The 20,483-nt window shown below is 38.7% G+C and overlaps 2 protein-coding genes across 4 annotated transcripts in view; one reads left to right on the top strand and one right to left on the bottom strand.

The window, feature by feature from the left end:
* Positions 1 to 20,483, bottom strand: part of LOC124162110 (proteoglycan 4) — a 673,012-nt gene that overhangs the window by 406,653 nt on the left and 245,876 nt on the right. The gene's annotated exons all lie outside the window — the stretch shown is intronic.
* On the top strand, positions 19,417 to 20,157 carry LOC124162606 (tigger transposable element-derived protein 1-like). The gene has a single exon (XM_046539194.1). It carries the CDS (start codon positions 19,417 to 19,419, stop codon positions 20,155 to 20,157), a length of 741 nt encoding a protein of 246 aa, XP_046395150.1.

The raw sequence follows: 20,483 nt of genomic DNA, 5'->3' as shown, positions 1-20,483 counted from the left end.
TGCTTGCTGCTACAATTAATCCGACGGTGAACGTAAATTCAAATTTCAGTCTATGGTTCTTGAGAATATTGATTGTGCATCGTTGCGACGCGTACCTACTACGCTTATTATTTAATCGAGTCCTGGAAAAAGAACCTTTTCATCTAACGGTATTGAGGACCCTATTTTCATCTAATGTGTCGGTATTGAGGACCCTAATTGAATCATTCCCTTCATCAGTCATTTTAAAACATTAAAATGGAGTGAGCATTGTAGCGTAAAATTTCTGTTGCAACCATTCCGAGGGTGAATTGATGGGATGTAAGCATCGATTTTGATGAATTTCGGGGTTTTAGGTGAGGAGATGGATGAATGGAAAGATTATTCAATTTATTGTGGAAATAATATATAAAAAGGTGTCCTTTCACAAATGCAACATTAGTGAAATTCTATGTTTGGTATTTTAACGCTTCAATTTTATCAATTTTAATGCCGGGAACGACAAATAGTTGATGAAAATTTTCGAAAAAGTATATTGCGATCCTTCTGTACGCAATTTGACGAATTTCTTACATAATTATTTTTGGGCAGAGCCGTCAAGTAATTTGAAAACGTGGAATTACTGAGGAATATTAATAGGAGTTACTCCGTTCACTCAAGCACCCCGCGCCGCAGGATACTCAACTGCTATTTCCTTGAATGATAATGGAATCAGACAAATGAGCAAATAAGGGGGTTCGAATATCGAAAATACGCTAAATTCTTACGTGTGATGCGTGCGTTATGCATGTTTTTTTTAAATTTTATTCACAATTTGATGCGTTCTGTATATAGCAATAATGTGCTCTTATTATGCTTAACAAATCAACGTAGGTTCTTCATTCATAGCTACTAATTTCGTTCTAATGATCAATGCGTAAATTCATCATATCGTAATGGTGTAAGCAGCAGCTTATTTCAATATTGTTATAGTTTTGGCTTCACGCCTAAAAACTTCATTTCTTTCTCGTCCTTCTTTGTCATGATATAAAAATAAGTGGAGTAGTTGCGACTCTACAGGATAGTAATGCGGTGGTTCTTCTTGCCTTTCACATCGCAGTACCACAGTCGTTGAAGTAAATTTTACCTCGCCCGAAGTGAAATGTGTGTGGTTGAGCCGACCCAGATGGGGTCCTTCACCATCACACATATGAATGAGAGCTGCTGCCCTCTAGCCTGGGCAAAGAAAGGTTTAATTGGTGCCGGCCTACAGTCGCTTAAGTCGCGGTATCTTCACAGGTTTCGGCATCTTTTAAATGGCTTCCTTCCGTAAGGATATCTACATCTACAAAATACCCTGCGAGCCACCTCTAGGGTGTTTGGCAGTGGGTGATCAATCTCCAGCATGCAGCATGCAATTGGACTCCCACAAGCACACCACACCGTCCGAAAAACGTCCCGTATAATAACAAATTATACTACTATATGCTGTTAGAAATAATAATAGAATTAAGACACATGCATTAAATTTTACATAGGTTAGTAGGCTACACTACAAGTCATGCAATCTATTTACGAGGTCTATTGCTGCCGTTATAATCTCTTATTGATTACTTCGTCCTTGTATCTTGACCTTACTTGGTGTGGACTATTATGGTTATGTATAGTCTGTATTAGAGTTACGTCTAGTGTCTTTTATAATTTTACCATGTATATAAATAGATTGCATGACCTGTAGACCAATACCAACTCACAGATTTGCCGTTTTTGCTGACAGATTTTTGACTGCTTTTTCGACGAGTTAACAAAGAATTAACTTGCGTATTTCGCTGCTAACATATACACGTACATGTAGAGGTCGACCCACCATCCATAACGAGGAGGATGAATTCGGTGGCTTTAAGCTCAGCTGTTAGATTCTAATATTAAATCAGCGAGATGATAATATTGCATGCAAACGTCAATGATTCCGAGAATACGATTGTCAGCAGCTAAAGTTCTGCGGGTATCTTGCACGATTTATGTGACTGTGCAATATACTTAAGATTATGGAGGCATGCGGAGGTGCATAACACTTGCGATTTAGAATATATAACCCAGATTGTTCAGGTTGTACTTATCATTATTAAGACACATTCTACTGCACACACAAACTCCTGTGTCCATGAGAAACCTAAAGCGGAATTCTCACACGACTTGCAAAAGCTGAAAGAATCTACTGAAGCCAAGTAGAAGTTTTGATGGGCAAACTACTAACACGAAATGCAAATGTTTATGCCTATTAATTTCCAACCAGAACTAATGTATGGTTATCAAGTTTCATCGTTTAAAAAAACAGCCCCAACTCACTACGTTTGAGAAAAAAGTGTTAAGAAAATAGTACTAAGGGAAAATATAAGAAGCAACGAAGAGTTCGGGGAACTGTAAACAGAATAAGATATTATAGGTCTGGTCAGAACCATGGATGGCTAGTGAAACGAAAAGAAAATTTTACGCTTCGACCCTGAAGGAAACTAAAATACGAGGCCCAATTTAGTTTCGTTCCCGCACGAAATTAAAATCATCGAAGAGTTTATTTTCGACCCGGGAGAAAACTTTACTCCCAGGAACGACACGAAATTAATAGAAACTCCGCTGCTCATAGTGAAGTTTTCATCCCAAAAGTTGAGTGGAGGGGATAGGAGGGAATGGTATCGACCCATTACATTTGATATACGTGTAGAGATGTTAAAGCATTGAGCTTAAAAATCGAATGACCAGTTTGCGTTCACCGTTATCCCGTTGGTGGTAAATATGAGTGCCCCATGCATCTAATGGCGGTAGGCCGAACCTCTACTTCATTGAACCATACTTCGTACTCTGAGTGTGGGTCAAAACTAAGCCGCTCGAAGGTGAAGCGCGTGGTCCCTCCGGTGCGAAACATTATCTGCATTTCATTTCGTCCCAGAGTTTCAGTTTAATTTCGACCCGAAGTAGTTTTGACTCCGATTTCGTTTCGACCCTGAGTTTAACTCCCCGGGTTTAAATCCATTTCGTTTCTACATTTCGCTCCCGGGAACGAAACTGTTGAAATTTTACTGCTTTTGGCTTTCGCTTAGTTTACCTTGCCATTTCTGGTCAGAAATAGACAACTTAGCTGGCAAGGGAATCCCCTCAGAAGAAGTGATAATCAAATGGAAAAAACGATATATTATGGGAAATGGGATGGCCTAAGATCACCAGAAGGCCCAAAAATGCGTTGAAGCGATGACGTAAAGAAAGACTTAAGAGAAATTGGAGCTCCAATCGTATCAGTATAGGACAGAAGGACATGTAGGCGTGTGGTTGGTGAGGCTGAAGACCACTTTTTATTCCCTAAAATGAATTTTTTTTTCATCCCTTTCGCATCTTTTTTTTTACCACCGCAGAGACCGTGAGTAGTGGTTCCGACCATTGTTTTCACCCTCACTTATCCACTGCTACGCGCGATGTTCATACTGAGATATTCTTTCACCCATCAGCCTCAACTTACCCCTACCTACTCATCACACAATTGCCTTTTCAATATTTATCTGGTTGGCGCTCAAAGGAACGATATTTGCGACGGTAAAATTCGGAATTGAATCTAACCCTTTAAAGCATGCTTAATTTAATAAGAAAAGGAAGAAAATTTAATAAAAAGGAAGATAGAGCTTTTAATTTACATAAGGAAAGAAAAATTGTTGGTGGTGTGGCCATGCACTTTTGACTGTATCCCCGTGGAATTGCATCTGTAGGACTGCGGAAGGAAATTCGATAAATACATTTTGTATCGTTATTGGAACCCCATAAAAATATAAATTGAGTCTGCTATTTGTTACAAAAGTATCCCAGTAACAGCCTCGTATTATACTAACAGTTTGATCGATAGGTACACTATGGTAGAATCATTTCTGGAGATACTTTAAGTGGTTGTTTTACTCGATTGGTTGTCGTTTTGTCTCCCATAAGGACAAAATTATTTTCTACGTATTTCTGCGACGTATTTGAAAACTAGATTCAAACACAATATCCGATAAGTTCGCATTTCATTGAACAGTGGGTGTTGGCATGCCAACTGTGCCACGCCCTAATTGTCCTTGGAATATTTGTGGTAGGCTTTTTGGATGTGCCTTGACCGCGATTTTACTCGACCTTTGTCCATGGTCACCCGCTGAATTTATTTATTTTTTATTATAAGAATGTTTAATGATCCCTGTCAATAAAAAAATATCCATTCGTTGCCATTAATAAGCTTTTATTCCAAATTTGCATTTCCGACTCCTGTTCTTCATTGGAATCTTGTTGAGGAATATTAGAATAGGTAATTTGTGTAATATTTTCTAGTACAGGGTTATTATTTTCATTGCAATTCACGTTAATGGTAATTTATGTTTTGATATGTTTCTTAAAGTGTAGGTAAATCAGATGCTGTCCGCCGGTTTTTAGTTCTACTTCTACCTAATCCTCGTTAAAAGGAAGGTGATTTATCCCATTTTCTCTTCTCCATGCCTATTTTACTACTTGTTTCGTTTTACTACTTGTTAAGTAAATTTCTAACTATAGGTCACATTTCCATTTAATGGAAGCTTTTAAAAAGTAAACAAATGCCCTTTTCAGTCGCGAGGCAACTGGCAGGAAGTCAAATATAGCACTATAAAGACTGCGTTGTGATTATGAAATTTAATATCATTTGTGTTGCAGAGTTCCTTTTTCACTTGATTTTGAACGACTTCATCGTCTTCTGCTTGTCCTTGTTGGAAAAAAATCAGCGTCGCAACTGAGGCAAAAATGTGGCAATGGAGGAAGTCATTTAACTGCAGCCGTTAATTGGTTTAAGAGCGGGACTGAAATCTTTTTGAGGTATCAGAGTAACGTGGTCTGGTCTCTTCTCTCATTGCAATCCTAGTTTTGACTTTGAAGCGCTACCAGCAAGTTTCTCCTTCCCACTGGATGGTCTCCGCTCCTTTTTTTCTCTGGAAAACTCCGAAACTTCAATATCCAGCGACTCTTTCTCTCATGTCTTTCAATTTTCCTCGTCTTGTACGTGAAGCCAGATTTAAGAAAAAAAATGAGCGACGAATAAAAAACCAGCGCTCTTCTCGTCTTGAAAATGCTCTGGGGCTGAGGAGGAATTCGAGGGAATACCTTGAAGTCTTTTGGGGTTAAATAGATGAAAGGGCGGAAAGTATTTCCCGTCTCGCTGAGCAAAAGAATTGGAATAAGTACCTACCAGAGATGAGTCTCTTACTATTTGTGAAAGCCCAGTCATTTTCTTCTTACTCAGGTGCGCTAAGCAGCAGTCTTTTCTGTGCGTTAGACAATTGCGTGCATGTCAGGACTGTGATACATCTAAGCTGCATAAGCCGATACACGGGAATCAAAAACTTTTTTATTTTATACCTGACCAGTGATCATTCCGAGAATATTAATATGTACCGGTGTAGGTTTCGCTGAAACAACCATTATAATAATAATTGCGCCTAAGGTAGCAAGAAGCTTGAACGTGGTGGAAGGGCTCCATAGCCGGCCTCGGTGGCGACGGGGTTAAGTCTTCGCCTGCCAAACATGAGGTCGTGGGTTCGAGTCCCGCCTGGGTAAGTTTCCCTTGTCCAGGGCATGGTTATTCGTGTACGTTTAATTGTTGAATTTGTTGAATACCCCGATTTAAAGTGGCCTATGAGAGCTGTATTCGGAGGCTTCGGATTAAAGTAAAATAAAAATAACATAAGAAATAAAAATATTAGCAATGAACGACACTACGTGACTCCGACAATTTATTGAAAAATTACTACCGGTTTCGGTTATCGAGACATTATCAAGTGCATAAACAAAAACGCTTGTTGTTCATGCGGCATTATTGTTTATGTACTTGATAATGGCTTGATAGCCGATACCCCACGTATTTAAAAAAAATAAACTGTGGAAGTGACGAAGTGCTACTTAGGCCGGCATATGGGTATATCGAAGGGATTTACTCTGCAGCTTTATTGTAATTGAGCTCTTAGAGTGGTAATTGGCAAATAAAATATCCTGCATTCATTAATTAGCGTTGAAGAATTAAATATGCAGTGATGCCAATCTCTTTTCACTTAAGGTTGGAACGAAAATATTCATCACAACGAGTGTGCTTCAAAATGTGAGCTGGGAAGCCACTCTGTTGGTTACAATTGGATGGACAGCGCGATTTCATAGAATCAACATAGCATTGGTTTCACATAATTTAAATTTCGAGGTATTCCGTTAATAATTTAGATTAGGTTGAAAGTACATGCATTTCATTAAATTTGCATGTAATTACTTTGTGTTAATTTTGCAATCCATTAAAATTGCTGGGTACAATAGGGTGGTTTCCTATTATTTTTTTATTGCCTGTATCGAAAGATTATTACTCCTGGAGTGTGTATTTCACGCTTTTAGATTTTTAAATGACGATATCTATTTTTAGCGATTAAATGAAAAGTGAAAATTTTCAAGCGCGCGAAAACGCGACGGCTAAGTATGAATGCTGGAAAAACCCCGTGTTACGAATTCTGGTTCCCGCTGTCGGCGTGTGAGGTGGCCTTGGGGCGAGGCTTTGAGCACTGATACGATGCAGGCTACTAGCAGGTAGCAGAGTAACCTGCTAGCATATAGCGCTTGACTTAAATAAGTATTATTAATACCCTATCAAACGAAGGAAACTTTCCGACCTTAGGCAGTTTTAATAGGTGATTATTAAGACATTTTTCCCTGAGCTCCGTGCCTCAGTCATGCTTTCTCAGACGATGTAAAACTCCTATCTACTCGTATAGAAACTAGGTCCCTGTGACGTCACGTGGAGTGGAATCGTATGGGCGCCAATCTGGCCTTTTTCAAATGAGGATAAAATTGACCATTGCCATTCGTCTAAACTGGGATTTCTAAACCATATAATTTGTATATTATGAATACACTAATGGTCGGTAACTAATCGCAATCAATGCCCTTCGTTTTCTTTGATGAAGGAAACTACCCTATTGTTGTGTGGACTTCGTTGAAGTATAATTTTCTTATAACGCTATCTTTCAGCATGGAATCAGGACGTATAAAATCGTTTTAGGCTCCATTTTGTGGAAGTTCGATATGTCCATGATAAATGAACAAAAATGGTAATATCCACACTTTTAATTTAAAACTTAACAACCGACCATGGTTTCAACACATTGTATCCTTGTGTGTTTGAACTCGAAAATGACACAATGTTTTGAAATCATGATCAGTTGTTGAGTTTTGTATTTAATGTATGAAAATTACCGTTTGTGTTCTTTTATCATGGATGTGGAATCAGGATAATCTCCAAATTTAGATTCGGTTGAGAAAAAGTATTAATTAGCGGGTAGTATGATTATGGACTACAAATTTGCCGGGATTCACAGTAAGAGCTAATTATCCACGTACCAATTGCCTGAAAGGGTGTTAATGCATATAAATAGGGTATCACCTACCTTAATATGAAAACAATTTTGGAAAATGGTCACATCTCAGTTCGCAAATTCATCTGCATACCTGAAAAGAACAAGAAAAAAGATGCATTCAATAAAATTGAAATACCTATAGTCCTTTTTACCATGCACATTATCTTAAATCTCTTTATTATTCACAATTTCCTTCAAGGAGTTGATCAAATGGTCTAATAGCTAAATATTCGTGTACTGGCATCTGAATTTCAATGGCATCAGATAAACGCTGAGTTAATCGATGAAAGGCCTATGCTTTTTTTGTTAACAACTTTAAAAAAATATTGTTTACATTTTTATAAAAAAACTTGCTAAAAATGGAATTTCATTGCTGCAAATGTAGTGTCTATAGATTGAGTAAAGAAAATATTGGTAGTCATAACTTTAAACGAGAAGAAGCCTTGATGTGGAATTGCCAGTCTAATATTACTTTAGTGAAGACTTTGTAGCACTTGCGGTATCATCAAATTCTTTCGTGCAGATTTCCATTGATACTTCCTTCATACTTTATAGGTGTCATGAATATACGATTTATACCATTTTATTTAGAATTTCACCTAATATATGGAACGCCTCGGCTGGTATTGAATTTTTAGTGAGCATATAGATAAATTCGTGGTTTCGGGAGCCAGAGCGCGATGTGGTACCACGCCACATTTACAGGCATCCATATTAATACGAAGTTAGGGAATTTTTTCCTGCGAAATTTAGTGATCGGAGTGATCTTCCAAAACCAGGGTCGACTTAGTATATAAAATTCACTAGGATTACAGTTTCGCATTTAATTAATTTAGCTGAGTACATTTACTGTGTGGACTTTGTTGAAGTATAATATTGTTGCAGTGCTATCTTTTGACATGGAATAGGTTAAAAATACTTGATCTAAATATTTAAAAGAGCTATTTTAGGCTTCTGCGCTTGCGACCAAGATTATAAAAATCCGAGAATATGTAATGGATCTAGTGAGTCTGATTGGCTATTTCAACGAAAGCTTTAGTTCTCATATTGAGTAAACAGTTCCATCTTGGTTTCGCGTAATTAAATTAATTTCAACCTTGGTCTCATGGGAAGAATTCAGAATGATTTTTTGTTTTTATTCATGTACGAGTGGTGAACACGTGTTGATAAGAAGCTCCTCAAAATAGCCTAAGCTCCAATCCCTTTGACCTGGGGACCATATATGTTGGCTTCCCTTCCTACGGGCCCCGGTTCAAAGCCCCAGCTGTGGCAGATGATTTTCAGTGACTGCCCGATTTCTGCTTGGGTATTTTGTAAAGGGTACTCAAAAAAAGCTTCACTTCGTCCTTCAGATGGGGCGATATTTTGTGATTATTTTGACGCCTTTTTTTACGCTCCCGCTAAAGCCAACGCCAGGTTTCTCTCCACCATTCTTTCCGCGCCCTTTCCACCTATCGCAAAAAGACCTCAGCTGTCGGCCGCCTCCTCCAAATACCAAACCGCACCCTGGGCCGGTCAACCCAAAAGGGGTGTGTTTAAGGGTTGAATAATCCATGCGGTGACCAAGTCATGTCCCGTCCTTTTACATATGCCGTATCCTTCCCCTCTCTTGTTGGCTTGTCCCTCAACCTGCCATGCTCAATTATGGACTTCTTTCAAAGAGCACATGAGAGCGAGTTTTCCATTTTTAATCTCAGCTTCTACTTGCCTTTGACATCAACATAATGATCTAGGGATCTACAGCTGAACTCTGTGTGTTCAAAATCTGTCACGTTAGCATTCTGTAACCGTTTTACCTCGCTTCAATTTCGGTAACTTTAGGTTGAATAAATGTAATGATGACTTTTCCTATTCCACATAGCTTGAATTGGTACAACCTAGAGCGTTTTCAACACTTCCGTGTCATTATCGAAAGGAAATACTCATTTTTCAAATATGCCGTCTTGATTATAACACTGGAGCGTTGAAACCCGTCGAGGTTGTACTAAATAATGTTCTATTGAATAGGCAAAGCTGGAATTATATTTATTTAAGTACAAGCAAGTTCCACAAAATTAACTTGCAAACAATAGTAGGTATTTGTTAAATTTTGGCCATTAACCATTTAATGTAGCAATTCTGAGACGAAATGATTAATTGCTTCAATATAATTCATACGAGTTGAAATCTTTCGTAAACCTTAGTGAATGGAGAAATTTTATTTCCCTTTCACATTGAAAGTAAAATTTGGGTATTAGTCATCCTTGCTCCAATTTTAAAAATTGCTTGCTTTCCGATAGCTTTTTCACCATTAATAATTCAGTAAAAAATGTTCCTAATATTTGTACCTACTCAACTGTGCTGGTGTCTTTGCTCTCACTTTTTTAAAAATGTTTTTCGCAGTTGACAGTTTAAATAACTCCCGCTAATAACCTCAATGCCAGTTGTAAATGGCAGGCACTTTTAATGCATGTTAATTTAGTTTTATATTTACAATTAAGGCCCCTAGAAATCTAGGGGTAAAAGTGCAATTTTTATAACTTTGAAGGTAAGTGCAGATAGTGGTTGGTGGGGTAAAAAATATTGTTGAAGTAAAGGAACACGAGTGATTCACTGAATCTATATATAATAATATACTTATCAGTAAATAACTTTTATACCTTTTCCAAAGCAATATTGTGTATCGCACCAGCCATTATCTGCTCTTATCTCCAAATTTATAAATATTGAACGTTTATTCTTGGTTTCTAGGGTTCTCCAATAGCAGTGGATTAACTAAGAATTTGATGTAGCAAGGTAATGATTATTGAAGAACAATGTGTTTTGATTTTTAAATCATTATTTTGGAAGCGTCCTTCCGATCATCCATAATCCGCACCCTTACACTGCCATAGCGAGTGACGTTCTCCTCGTGCGTCGTGGTCCATTTCCCAGCATCACTCCCCATCGACTCATCCGCCAAAAGCCTTCTCCTCTTCCTCCTAAATCTTCACTCTCTTGGGAGACGCATTTAACGACCCGTGTCGCTCAGCCTCTGCTCCGCTGTCCGTGAAAGAGAAGAGTTCGCTTGCGCGCATCGGAGGATTCACTTGTTATTCTTCGCTCTTGAGTGCCCGATGCAAGGGGACTACATAAAGGAGACTCAATTGCACCCGATAGAAGGGAGATTTCTGTTGCCACTTCGGTCGCACTTAAATCAGCTTTCCGAAACGTTCGCGGTGTTGAGATGAGTACACTTTGATCCAATTTTTTCCAATATTTTGCAGTATAACTGTTTTTAATAGCGATTAATAGCATATAAGAGAGATGAATTTGATAGATAATATCATCATGTGTATAAATATCGGTTAACACCTCTAATTATACCTCATTTTCCCGTGTAACTCAGGTCAATTCGTCCGTCAGCGACGCGAGTGGTGACTTCTGTAAACCCATTTAAATGTGAGGCCGACTTGATGATGCTATTTTGAAATATTCGTGACCCAACGATTTAGACTGCGTCCGTGGACTTACGACGCCGACGGCAAATGGTTTATTCTGAAAACCCTCGTTCAAGCTACGCCAATGAATACCCTCGGAGCACGTATGAATGAGAGGCATGTTTGACATCCGTGCATGGTCATGAAATTTGAGTTGGATTTGTTTAATCAGACGACTGACTTTTTTTACCTTGCTCTTTATTTCAACCGCACAATTCAACTTTTTTATTTTTGCTGACATAGAAGGATATGTGGCAGGATTGAAATCTTATTGTCTAACTGTTTTATGTAATAACATTTTCTATTTCCGAAAATATTTTAAATTGCCTCCCTTAAATGGAAGAAATTGAAAATAAATTTTTTAAACGTTTCCGATTCATGTGTCACATCCCTTCAATTACGCGCTGTGAAGAACTATGAGCATATCTTATCCTGGAAAAGATTGATTTGTGCACCGACGAATGGAATGAATGTATTTGTCATCTTTTTTCTTGGCGCTTACGTTTCATGGGTGATGTTGGGTTTTCTTCATTGTCCTACTAATTTCACGCCATACCTTGTTACTAAGGTGTTTCATAATTTATGAAAGTTGTGCAACTTACATTGAAATTAATTTCTCGTGATAATAACCATACCGGAATAACGTAATTATTACAATTTGGCATATAATATAAAATATAAAAAAAGAATATAGTATAAAATGTAGTAAAAAATATAGTATGAAAATATATAATAAAGTATGTATAAAAATAGGAGAGAAGAGAAGCTTCGAAAATATTGACAAGAAGACGGATTATAGGCCATGTCTCGAGACATGATGGCCTGGTGAGGACTATCGTCGAGGGACAAGCACATTGTAAGAACGGAAGAGGAAGACGTCAAATTAAATATATGGAACAGGTAAAGAGGGATATGAAAGGCAAAAAATACATAGGTATAAAGCGATTAGCTAATACGAAAATTTAGTGGAGAGCTGCGTCAAACCAATCCTAAGATTGTTGACCAGTGATGATGCCTATAAAATATTATATTTTTATAATACTCTATTTTTTCCTTATAAAAAACCTATGACTGTATTACTGAGGCTATCCTGAGGATTATAATCATACAATTTTCTAGGCCCCACCTCTGGGATTTCAAACACTTTTTTCCACCATAACCCGATGATGCTTTGTTATATGCGCGTGAGCCGTGACTAGTTCTTTCTAAAGCGAGGACTGCAGGCCGTGTTTGCTGCCCCTGCCATGGGCGGCATCTCAAGCTCTCTCTCTCTCTCCCTTTGACCGTCCTTGTGGTTCCCTACTTCTTTCATGTTTGCTGCTCCACGGGACGTTGTAATGTGCGAGTAGGGAGTTTTGAAAGACTTGTAGATGATGTTTGCTCGCTGGACCCTGGACACTCTTCTGAGGAGAAAGGAAGCGAGGAGCAGGAGACCACCGCCCCGGAGAAGACGCTGGCCCACGAATATCAAAGTTTCGGCGTGTAAACATTCCACGAAGACGCACCCATTCCCCTTGTCCTTTCCCCCCCCACAAACTTTCACCCCTCATCCTCTTGCCCCTCGCTGCCCTCACATGACCTCTCTGCACCAGCTCTTATCTCACTCTAGCGGCCACACTCTAAAGATACTCAAAATAATGAAAATAATGGTCAAATATAGCCTCTCACGCGGCTGACATGTAGCAATCACCTATTGCGCATGAGTAAATATTTTCCGGGTGAATATTTAACCGATTGCTTTGGTAAAAATTTCCAGGAGATAGTTTCCTAAAATATTCCATCTGATCTTTCTCTCAACTTCGTAAATATGACGTTTCATGCTTAGTAAAATGACTTCAAGCTCCGTGTCTACCATTTTATTGTACTTTTCAGTGTTGCTAATCATATTAAAATAAATAATATATCAATCATATCATATAAATCATATAAAAAAATCATATCATCATATAAAAATCAATCATATAAAAAAATAGGGCCGTAATAGTAATATTGCAATTTGGCATCTACCTTTTAATAATTTGATGGAATAAAATTTGATTTTTCCGTGTAACTGGATATTCATTGAACAGCAATCCAAACAAAATATCTTTAGACGGTTATTATGTTTAAAATTTTTCTCTTCAAACCTTAACTAATAAAAAAAGTCCCTTTGCAGAAGACCATTAGCCATTTAAGATGCCTGAAAAAGCATTTTATTGTCTTTATTATTAGTAAATAAGATTTTAAGGCAAAATAACTGAGCCAGTGCATCCATCTCTTAACTTATGTGATGTTGAGTCTTTTCTTCCCAAGAAACTTTCACCCCTTATCCTCTTGCCCGAATCTGCCCTCACGTGACCTATCTGCAGCAGCCCTTATCTCACTCTTGTGGTCATGTGGTAGAGATGCCCAAAGTAATGAAAATAATGGTCAAAAATATCCTCTCACGTGCCTTACATGTTGCCATTGCCGATTGCACACAAGAAAATATTTCTGGGCGTGTAAATTACCCAAAATGTTTATTGATTGCTATCGTAAAATTTACGAAGACCTGCTTTTCCTATATTATTCTCTCCATGTTCGCACTCATCTTTGTTAACATGAGGTATCATGATAAATAGAATTTCTAAGAGCTCCATATCTTACATTTAATTGTAATTTCGGCTGTTAGTAATGATAATACAGACTATAATAAATAGAAAGTAAGAGGATCATTACAGTTTGGCATCTAATATAAAATACTTGTTCAATAAAATGTCATTATTCCGTACAAAACAATCTATGAATGTAACTTTACTGAACATTTTCGCTTATTAAAATACAATTTTTGGCTCTTAAATTTACTCTTAAAATCCTGAGTAATTTAATAGTATTTAAAGCCACTTCACAATGAAATATTAACCCTTCTGAAAGCACACAACTGTGGTTACTATTGGTTGAAAAGAGGGTTTTAAGAAGATTTTCAATTTTCCTGCGTTGACTCATGTTTTGTCAATTTACTTAGTTCTGGTGGTGGAGGAAAATTTGATCAATTTAGTAATCATCGATTGAATGCATGTACATTTTAGGCTTAAGCATTGGTTGTTGGTCAATTTTGTGTCTATCGTAAATATACGTTTTTCAATATTCGTGGTTAAATTTTTCCTTTGTCAAAATTCGTTTATGTCATATCTCTGTTAAAATGAGGAACAAAATAAGTGTTTTTTATACCACATTTGTTATGTTCATCCTTAAAGGTATACAATGCGCGCACTCCATATGAACTGTGGGTGGCCGAAGTCCGAAGGGACGCTCCTCCCCCTCCTTTCTTTTCGTTTGTAACTCCACTTCCCCTTCGCCACTGGTCACCTTCTTTCCTTGGATGCGGTTAATTGTGACTTCGAGTGCTCAAAGTAAATCCAGCCGGAGAATTCCATATGGAATGTCGCGTCACGAAATGTAATGAAAAAGTGGCGGGAACTTCAGTCATTGTCGTCGTGCTCCATCTAATCATTATTCGTGATCTGTAACTCACTAACAATTGCCAGAGTCGCATAAGAGTGCCAAACTGTCCCTTACTCTCGGTTTTAGTTTATGCAGGCGGAGAAAATGCTATCAAAAAGAATAACTTCCTACACCTGTTACATCAATAGCCCACTGTCTTTTCAGCTTGACTTGACTGAATGGCGGACTATGTACGAAATTGCCCCCCTTAAATCATAACCGTCCATTTTTGGTATAAGGTAAATTAATAACTTTCCTGTAAAAAATGTAAAACTTAATTTTCATGCTAGTTATATGTGAGTAAAAGTTCTAAAAGGGGAGTTTCCCAAATATTAGAATAAAAATTAAGTTGTCAAATATGATTTGAATTAAGAGGTAGAGTTTGAAATAGGGGATCGGATTTGTGTAATGAGTCGGTCCGGATTCTAATTCAGGTGATCGCATAGATTTATCAGTGATTTCTTTATCCCTGCTTAAGTGTTTTGAGGAGGGCACTTTCAGTGCAGCACTCCGACCGTCAGGTGGGACTTGAAGCCGTAGTCCTTTTGGCGCCTATCTTTAAGAGTAATGTCGACGGGTTTCTTTCAGCCGCTTCTTCCCTACCCTTTTTTCTTCATAATATGGCAAAGAGCGAATCCAACTCCTATGCCATTACGGTGAGTATAGGGGCTTGGCTTCGAGCATTCTTTGTTTGTTTATTAAAATTCTGTAGGGCCAATTAAGGAGAGATGCCGCACATTTTGTAAAAAAAAAACTATATTTTGTCCTACTTTTGCTTTTTCGATTAAAAAAGTAGTTAACATAGTGAATAGTCTGGTTTCTGACGTGCACACGAAAACGTACACTTATATCGTTATTCTCTGAGCTGTAAGAATTATTTCTGTAATATATTACCTCGCGGCGTCTATCCCGTATTTTGCGGCTGAAACACCGCACCTATGAGGGTGATACGCCGCACGCTATTGAAACCGACTAAAACTGATTACAGTATTCTGTATCTCCACTAAAAATAGAAAAAAACAAAATGGGCCATCCTAACTTATTCCCTGGCATCTAATGCGCCGCTGCATTGGGCATCTGCCCGCAATCTGTCAGGAAACGCCGAAACTAAGGGGTGTTCGCAGTCTATCCCGCATGCGACGTATATCCCCGAATTCCCCAACTCTCTATAATCTTCGGATTTAGGCAAGATATAGAGCCGTGGTACCCTTGGGTCAATCTTTATGAGCAGGCTAATTTTGACACCGTCAATCCTTGCCTTTCTACCCCTCCCTCACGGTGCAAGTGTCCTAATCTGTCGGTCACCTCCACCAAATACCGTAAGGTATAGGTCGAAATAACCCATTATACACTTTAAGTGAAGAGGGAATCTTAAGGGGAGAAGACCCCTTGGAATGACAATAGGAAAGGGGAGGTAGAGGAAGGGGTTTGTCCTTGAGCAGTCTGCCTTCATCAGCGGAAGGGAAGATACTTTCCCCTTCACCGACGCCGTGTGGCTGGCGTCGGCAAAGAACCCGCTCTCATCCGTCACTCCAACCAAGAGTCTTCCGCCCCTCCCAGCCGATGACGACAATTAAAGGGCTCGAGGGTGCTCGTCAACAATAATTCCCCTCCCCTGCTCATCTTCCTCCCTCTCTCTTACCGCAAACCAAACGAAGGTGCTCCCTCCAAACCCCCTTACCCTTCCGTTTCGAGAGATTTTCTTTATTCCACCAAAGAAATTCTCAGGAAGAGAACTGCTTTAGCTAAGGAGGCGCTCATGAATAGGAAGGAGTTGATGAGAGGATCGTTACAGTTAGAATGTGGAGAAAAGACTGGTGAAGAGTCTAATTTGGAGTGTAGCGCTTTATGGTGTGGAAACGTGAATGTTGAGGAAGAAGAACGAGGAGAGTGAACGCGTTAGGAATGTAGGGTTGGATGAGAATGGAGCAGGTAAAGTGGACGGTTTAGAAAAGGAATGACGAATTGATTTATATGGTGGGCGAGATGAGAATGATTGCAGATGATATATATGAGAAAGATATAGGGTTCACGTTGAGCGAGCGCTGAATTAAGACACGTGATAGAGGGAAGGATGCCTTTTAGGAGGGGGATGTGGAGGAAGAGAATAGGATTTATGAAAGGAATGGAATGAACTAGGCCATATTTTGATTGTAAGAGGCAAGTCAAAGATAGACGTAGACATGGCCGGAGTGATTATCAAGTAATCCACTAAAACGTATCTTAATCGGTTCATATATGCATAGTATTGCAAACCTAAGATTGGTTTATGGTTCTCGGTAGCGGTGGGGTAAAATCCTCGCCCACCAAACCGTAGGCCGTGGGTTCGAATCCCGCCGTGGTATGTGAGCCCCCTCCAGGATATAGAGTTTTGGGTTGTGCTTTGTTAACCCTCCGTTGTAAAGGCCTTTATTTGCTATTTACGGGAAGTTGGAAATAAATAAAATAAGAAAATATTGCGACTCTCCATTTTTTCATATCCCAAGCCAGTTCTTATGCCTCCCTGAGGCTCTTATTTCCTATATCCTTCTTGATTTGTCGTGGATACTTGTCTTTTGGTCTATCTCTGAGAACTTTTCCATTAATTTTTCCATACATCATCTTTCCCACGTAACTGCTTTGTTTCATTGCGTTGCCAATACACCGTGTTCTTCTTTGGCGTACAGTTATTCAATGTGTCATTTTTTATCCTATTCCTCTATGCATCTCCTTATTTCTCACCCTTTCCGTCCATTTTATCTTGAGTAAGCTATTCCTGCAACACATCTTGAAGGCTTCTTACTCTTTTCTGATCACTTTTTCTAAGCATCTGAATGATATAGTGTCACTGTCCCCTCCTTAGCCGGTGGAATACTTGATAAAAATAAATTGAGACGCTTCGCTTCTGCTGAGATCGCACCCTCTGGTGAATGAGGGTCCTGTTGCCATTGTCACGATCGCCATCCGCCATTGTCTCTGCCATTGTTATTTTTATGCCTTCCCCTCCCGCACCCCCTGCTTCGCTCCGTCTCTTCGCCTCAAGATGCACGACTTTCTCCTGCCATCTTAAGCTTGAATCGCGCAATCCTTGACCTTGTACAAATCTCAATATCAATCGACTGCATCTACATATTTGAAAGCCTAAGTGTATGGTAAGCGAGTATATATATATATATGTATGTATGAATAGCTGTAGTACGATGTATTACTGCGAAGCACCTAGAATTATAATTTTATTTATTTATTTGAGGGAAAAGTTTCGTCTGAATTCCCTTTACTTTTTTAAAGCTTTTTTTTTAAACACTCTCCAGGGAAAAACGAAGCTTTCTATCGTATTATAAATAGCAAAGAGCAAATCGAACTAACATGCCATTATAGTGAGGATAGAGGTTTAGATTCCAGCATTCTTTGTTTGGTTATGAAAATTCTGTAATTAATTTAATCTTCGGATTTGGCCAAGTACACTGCCGTGCAAGCAATAGTGCCCGATGAATCAGGATTTTAACTTGGCCAAGATATTTTAAATTTATGAGATTTTTTTCTCTAAATTCCTTTTTTCATTTATAGCAAAATAACGCTGAATCTTTTATCAAGAGGTTTTTCTAGTTTTTTTGTACCTCACACCTGGCCAAGGGCAATTTAGTTGTCTACATTTCTGTAGCTGCCTGCATCTACTTCAAAGCTCAAAAGAGCATTTTTTGCCCTCGTAAATCCAGTTAAAAAAATGAGTTTATAACAAGTCGTTCTGTGCCCTTAAGAGGGTGGCACTCTAAGCCAAAGAAACTCTGGTACATATTTACAAACCCACGGGCATGGTTCAAAGTCCTTGAGCATTTCATAATTACAATCCACTTGGAAAGCGTAAAATCGTACATTTTTCTGCAGGTAATATTTTCCTTCTGGACTTTTTAAAGGTAAGCTGTCAATTCAAGTTAATGGAAACTCTCGCATAAGTGTTAGAGAATTTCTAAATTTAAATGAAATCGTAGACTCTCAAATTCACTTATCATGACCCCGTTAAATATTTAGGTGCATAGGTTTGCGCGAACGAGATTAAAACCACCTGTAATTATATCCTCAAGAGATGCATTGCACCTGCAGTTGATCACTACCACTGTGTTTATAAAATAAAAAAGGTCATTCAGGATAAATACGACAATCTCTCTCAGGTTCTAGGACAGCTTTAACACAGCAAATATTCATAGGTATTCGAACTGAGGAGGAATATTTTAGGACCAAAAACGCTCATTTCAATCTTTTGAAAAATGACAAAAAGTCTGTTGTCAAGGAGAAGATCCAGCCGGTATCAGAGTTGAGCGCATTATCGTGAGCTTCGTCATATTTTACCGTTTTAACCATCTCTAAGCATTCTTTTTCCTGGTATCGCGTCTAATTTCCATTCTGCCCCAGGGGAGACGGTGTTTGTTAAAGGAGGTTTTGCAGGGGTTTGGAATTGAAGGTAAGTTACGCGCACCATGACACGTAAAATCCCTTCAAAGGCCTATTTTTGGAGTTCCTGCGATAAATAAAGCTTCAAAAGGCGTCACCTGTCGGAAGGCAGGGCCGAGCGGACAGGAGAAGGGAAGAGAAAGTGTGTTGGAGGCAGGGATGCGTATAAGGGGGGAAGAAATGAGAGAAATTTATTTTTGTGTTTAAGCAGTCTACCCCACGCTTCTTATACTTTTCTCGGTATTTTTTACCTATCTGCTTCCAAAAAAATCTTATTAACTTGTTTTTTTTTTATTTTACAAATATTTCAAGTATGAAACACCTCATCATATTAAATTTATGGCCGGTTTTATAACGTGTGATTAGCGATATGCATCAGATACTCCCGCCGATTTTGCCCGCTATGTCGCTCTGTTTGGTTGTTAACACCAGAGTCCTGTGTATGGCCGCCACGACAGTTACTAAAGGTTTACTACTACTTTATACCTCATGGTAGCAATGCTGAGGACTGTGGTTGACGCTGCATCGTTCACACGTCACTGTGTTATTCGCTTTGTTTGTGCCTGTTTTTCGTGTCATTTTGGATAGTATATATACCGTACTCTGCATATTTTGTTATTTTAACCACGGATCCCAAAGTTAAAGACAAAACTGGTGAAAGGAAAAAGCCTAAGAAAATGATCTCAATGGAAGCGAAACATGAAATTATTGCAAAGCATGAGCGTGGCGTTCGTATCATCGGCTTGGCAAATGAGTATGGCCACAATCCTTCTACAATATCCACGATCATTACACAGAAGGAAGCGATAAAGAAGCTGCAACCTTCCAAAGGCGTCACCATTATTTCAAAGCTACGAACTAATATACATGATGAGATGGAACAGCTACTTTTATTATGGATTAAGGAGAAGCAATTGGCACGTGACTCTGTTTATGAAGCGATTATTTGTGAGAAGGCTGGCGCCATCTGCCAAGGCCTCAAGCGTGATGTAACCGAGATGGAGGGAGAATCATCGCAAGGCGGTGAGGGGTTCAAAGCTAGTCGTGGCTGGTTTGACAATTTTAAGAATCGATGTGGCATTCACTCAGTTATTCGTCATGGAGAAGCATCTAGTGCAGAAATTAAGGCGGCTGAAAATTTCATTAAGGTTTTTGAAAAACTCATTGGTGAAGAAGGATACCTACTTCAACAAGTGTTCAATTGTGACGAAACAGGGTTATTTTGGAAAAAAATGCATAGGCGCACGTTTAACACGGCTGAAGAAAAGAGTCTACCCGGCCACAAGGCTATGAAAGATAGGCTAACGCTTGCACTTTGCGCTGACGCTGTTGGCGACTTCAAAATGAAACCGATGCTAGTCTACCACTCGGAAAACCCAAGGGCCTTCAAAGCTTATAAAGTTATGAAAGAAAAATAACAAGTTCTGTGGCGTGCAAACAGTAAAGCATGGGTGACCCATCAGTTTTTTATTGAGAGGATGAACATAGTTTTTGGGCCTTCAGTGAAAAAATACTTAATCGATAATGGTCTACCGCTTAAGTGTGTCCTTCTGTTGGATAATGCTCCCGCTCATCCTCCTGGACTTTTTTTTCTTGCATAAAATGGAATTTTAAAAAGTAAAGACCTCAATCAATCAGAGCAAAATGGAAAAATTCAAAACTCGAGTTTGGTTTTATTCGACAATAGTGTTTATTTCCATGCCATTTAATTTGATTGCAAATTTTATATTCGTATTATTCAACA

Source organism: Ischnura elegans, chromosome 7 (genome assembly GCF_921293095.1).
Source record: "Ischnura elegans chromosome 7, ioIscEleg1.1, whole genome shotgun sequence".
Lineage (NCBI taxonomy): Eukaryota > Metazoa > Arthropoda > Insecta > Odonata > Coenagrionidae > Ischnura > Ischnura elegans.
The sequence above is the reverse complement of the archived record's forward strand: the minus strand, read 5'-3'. Positions and strand labels throughout refer to the sequence as shown.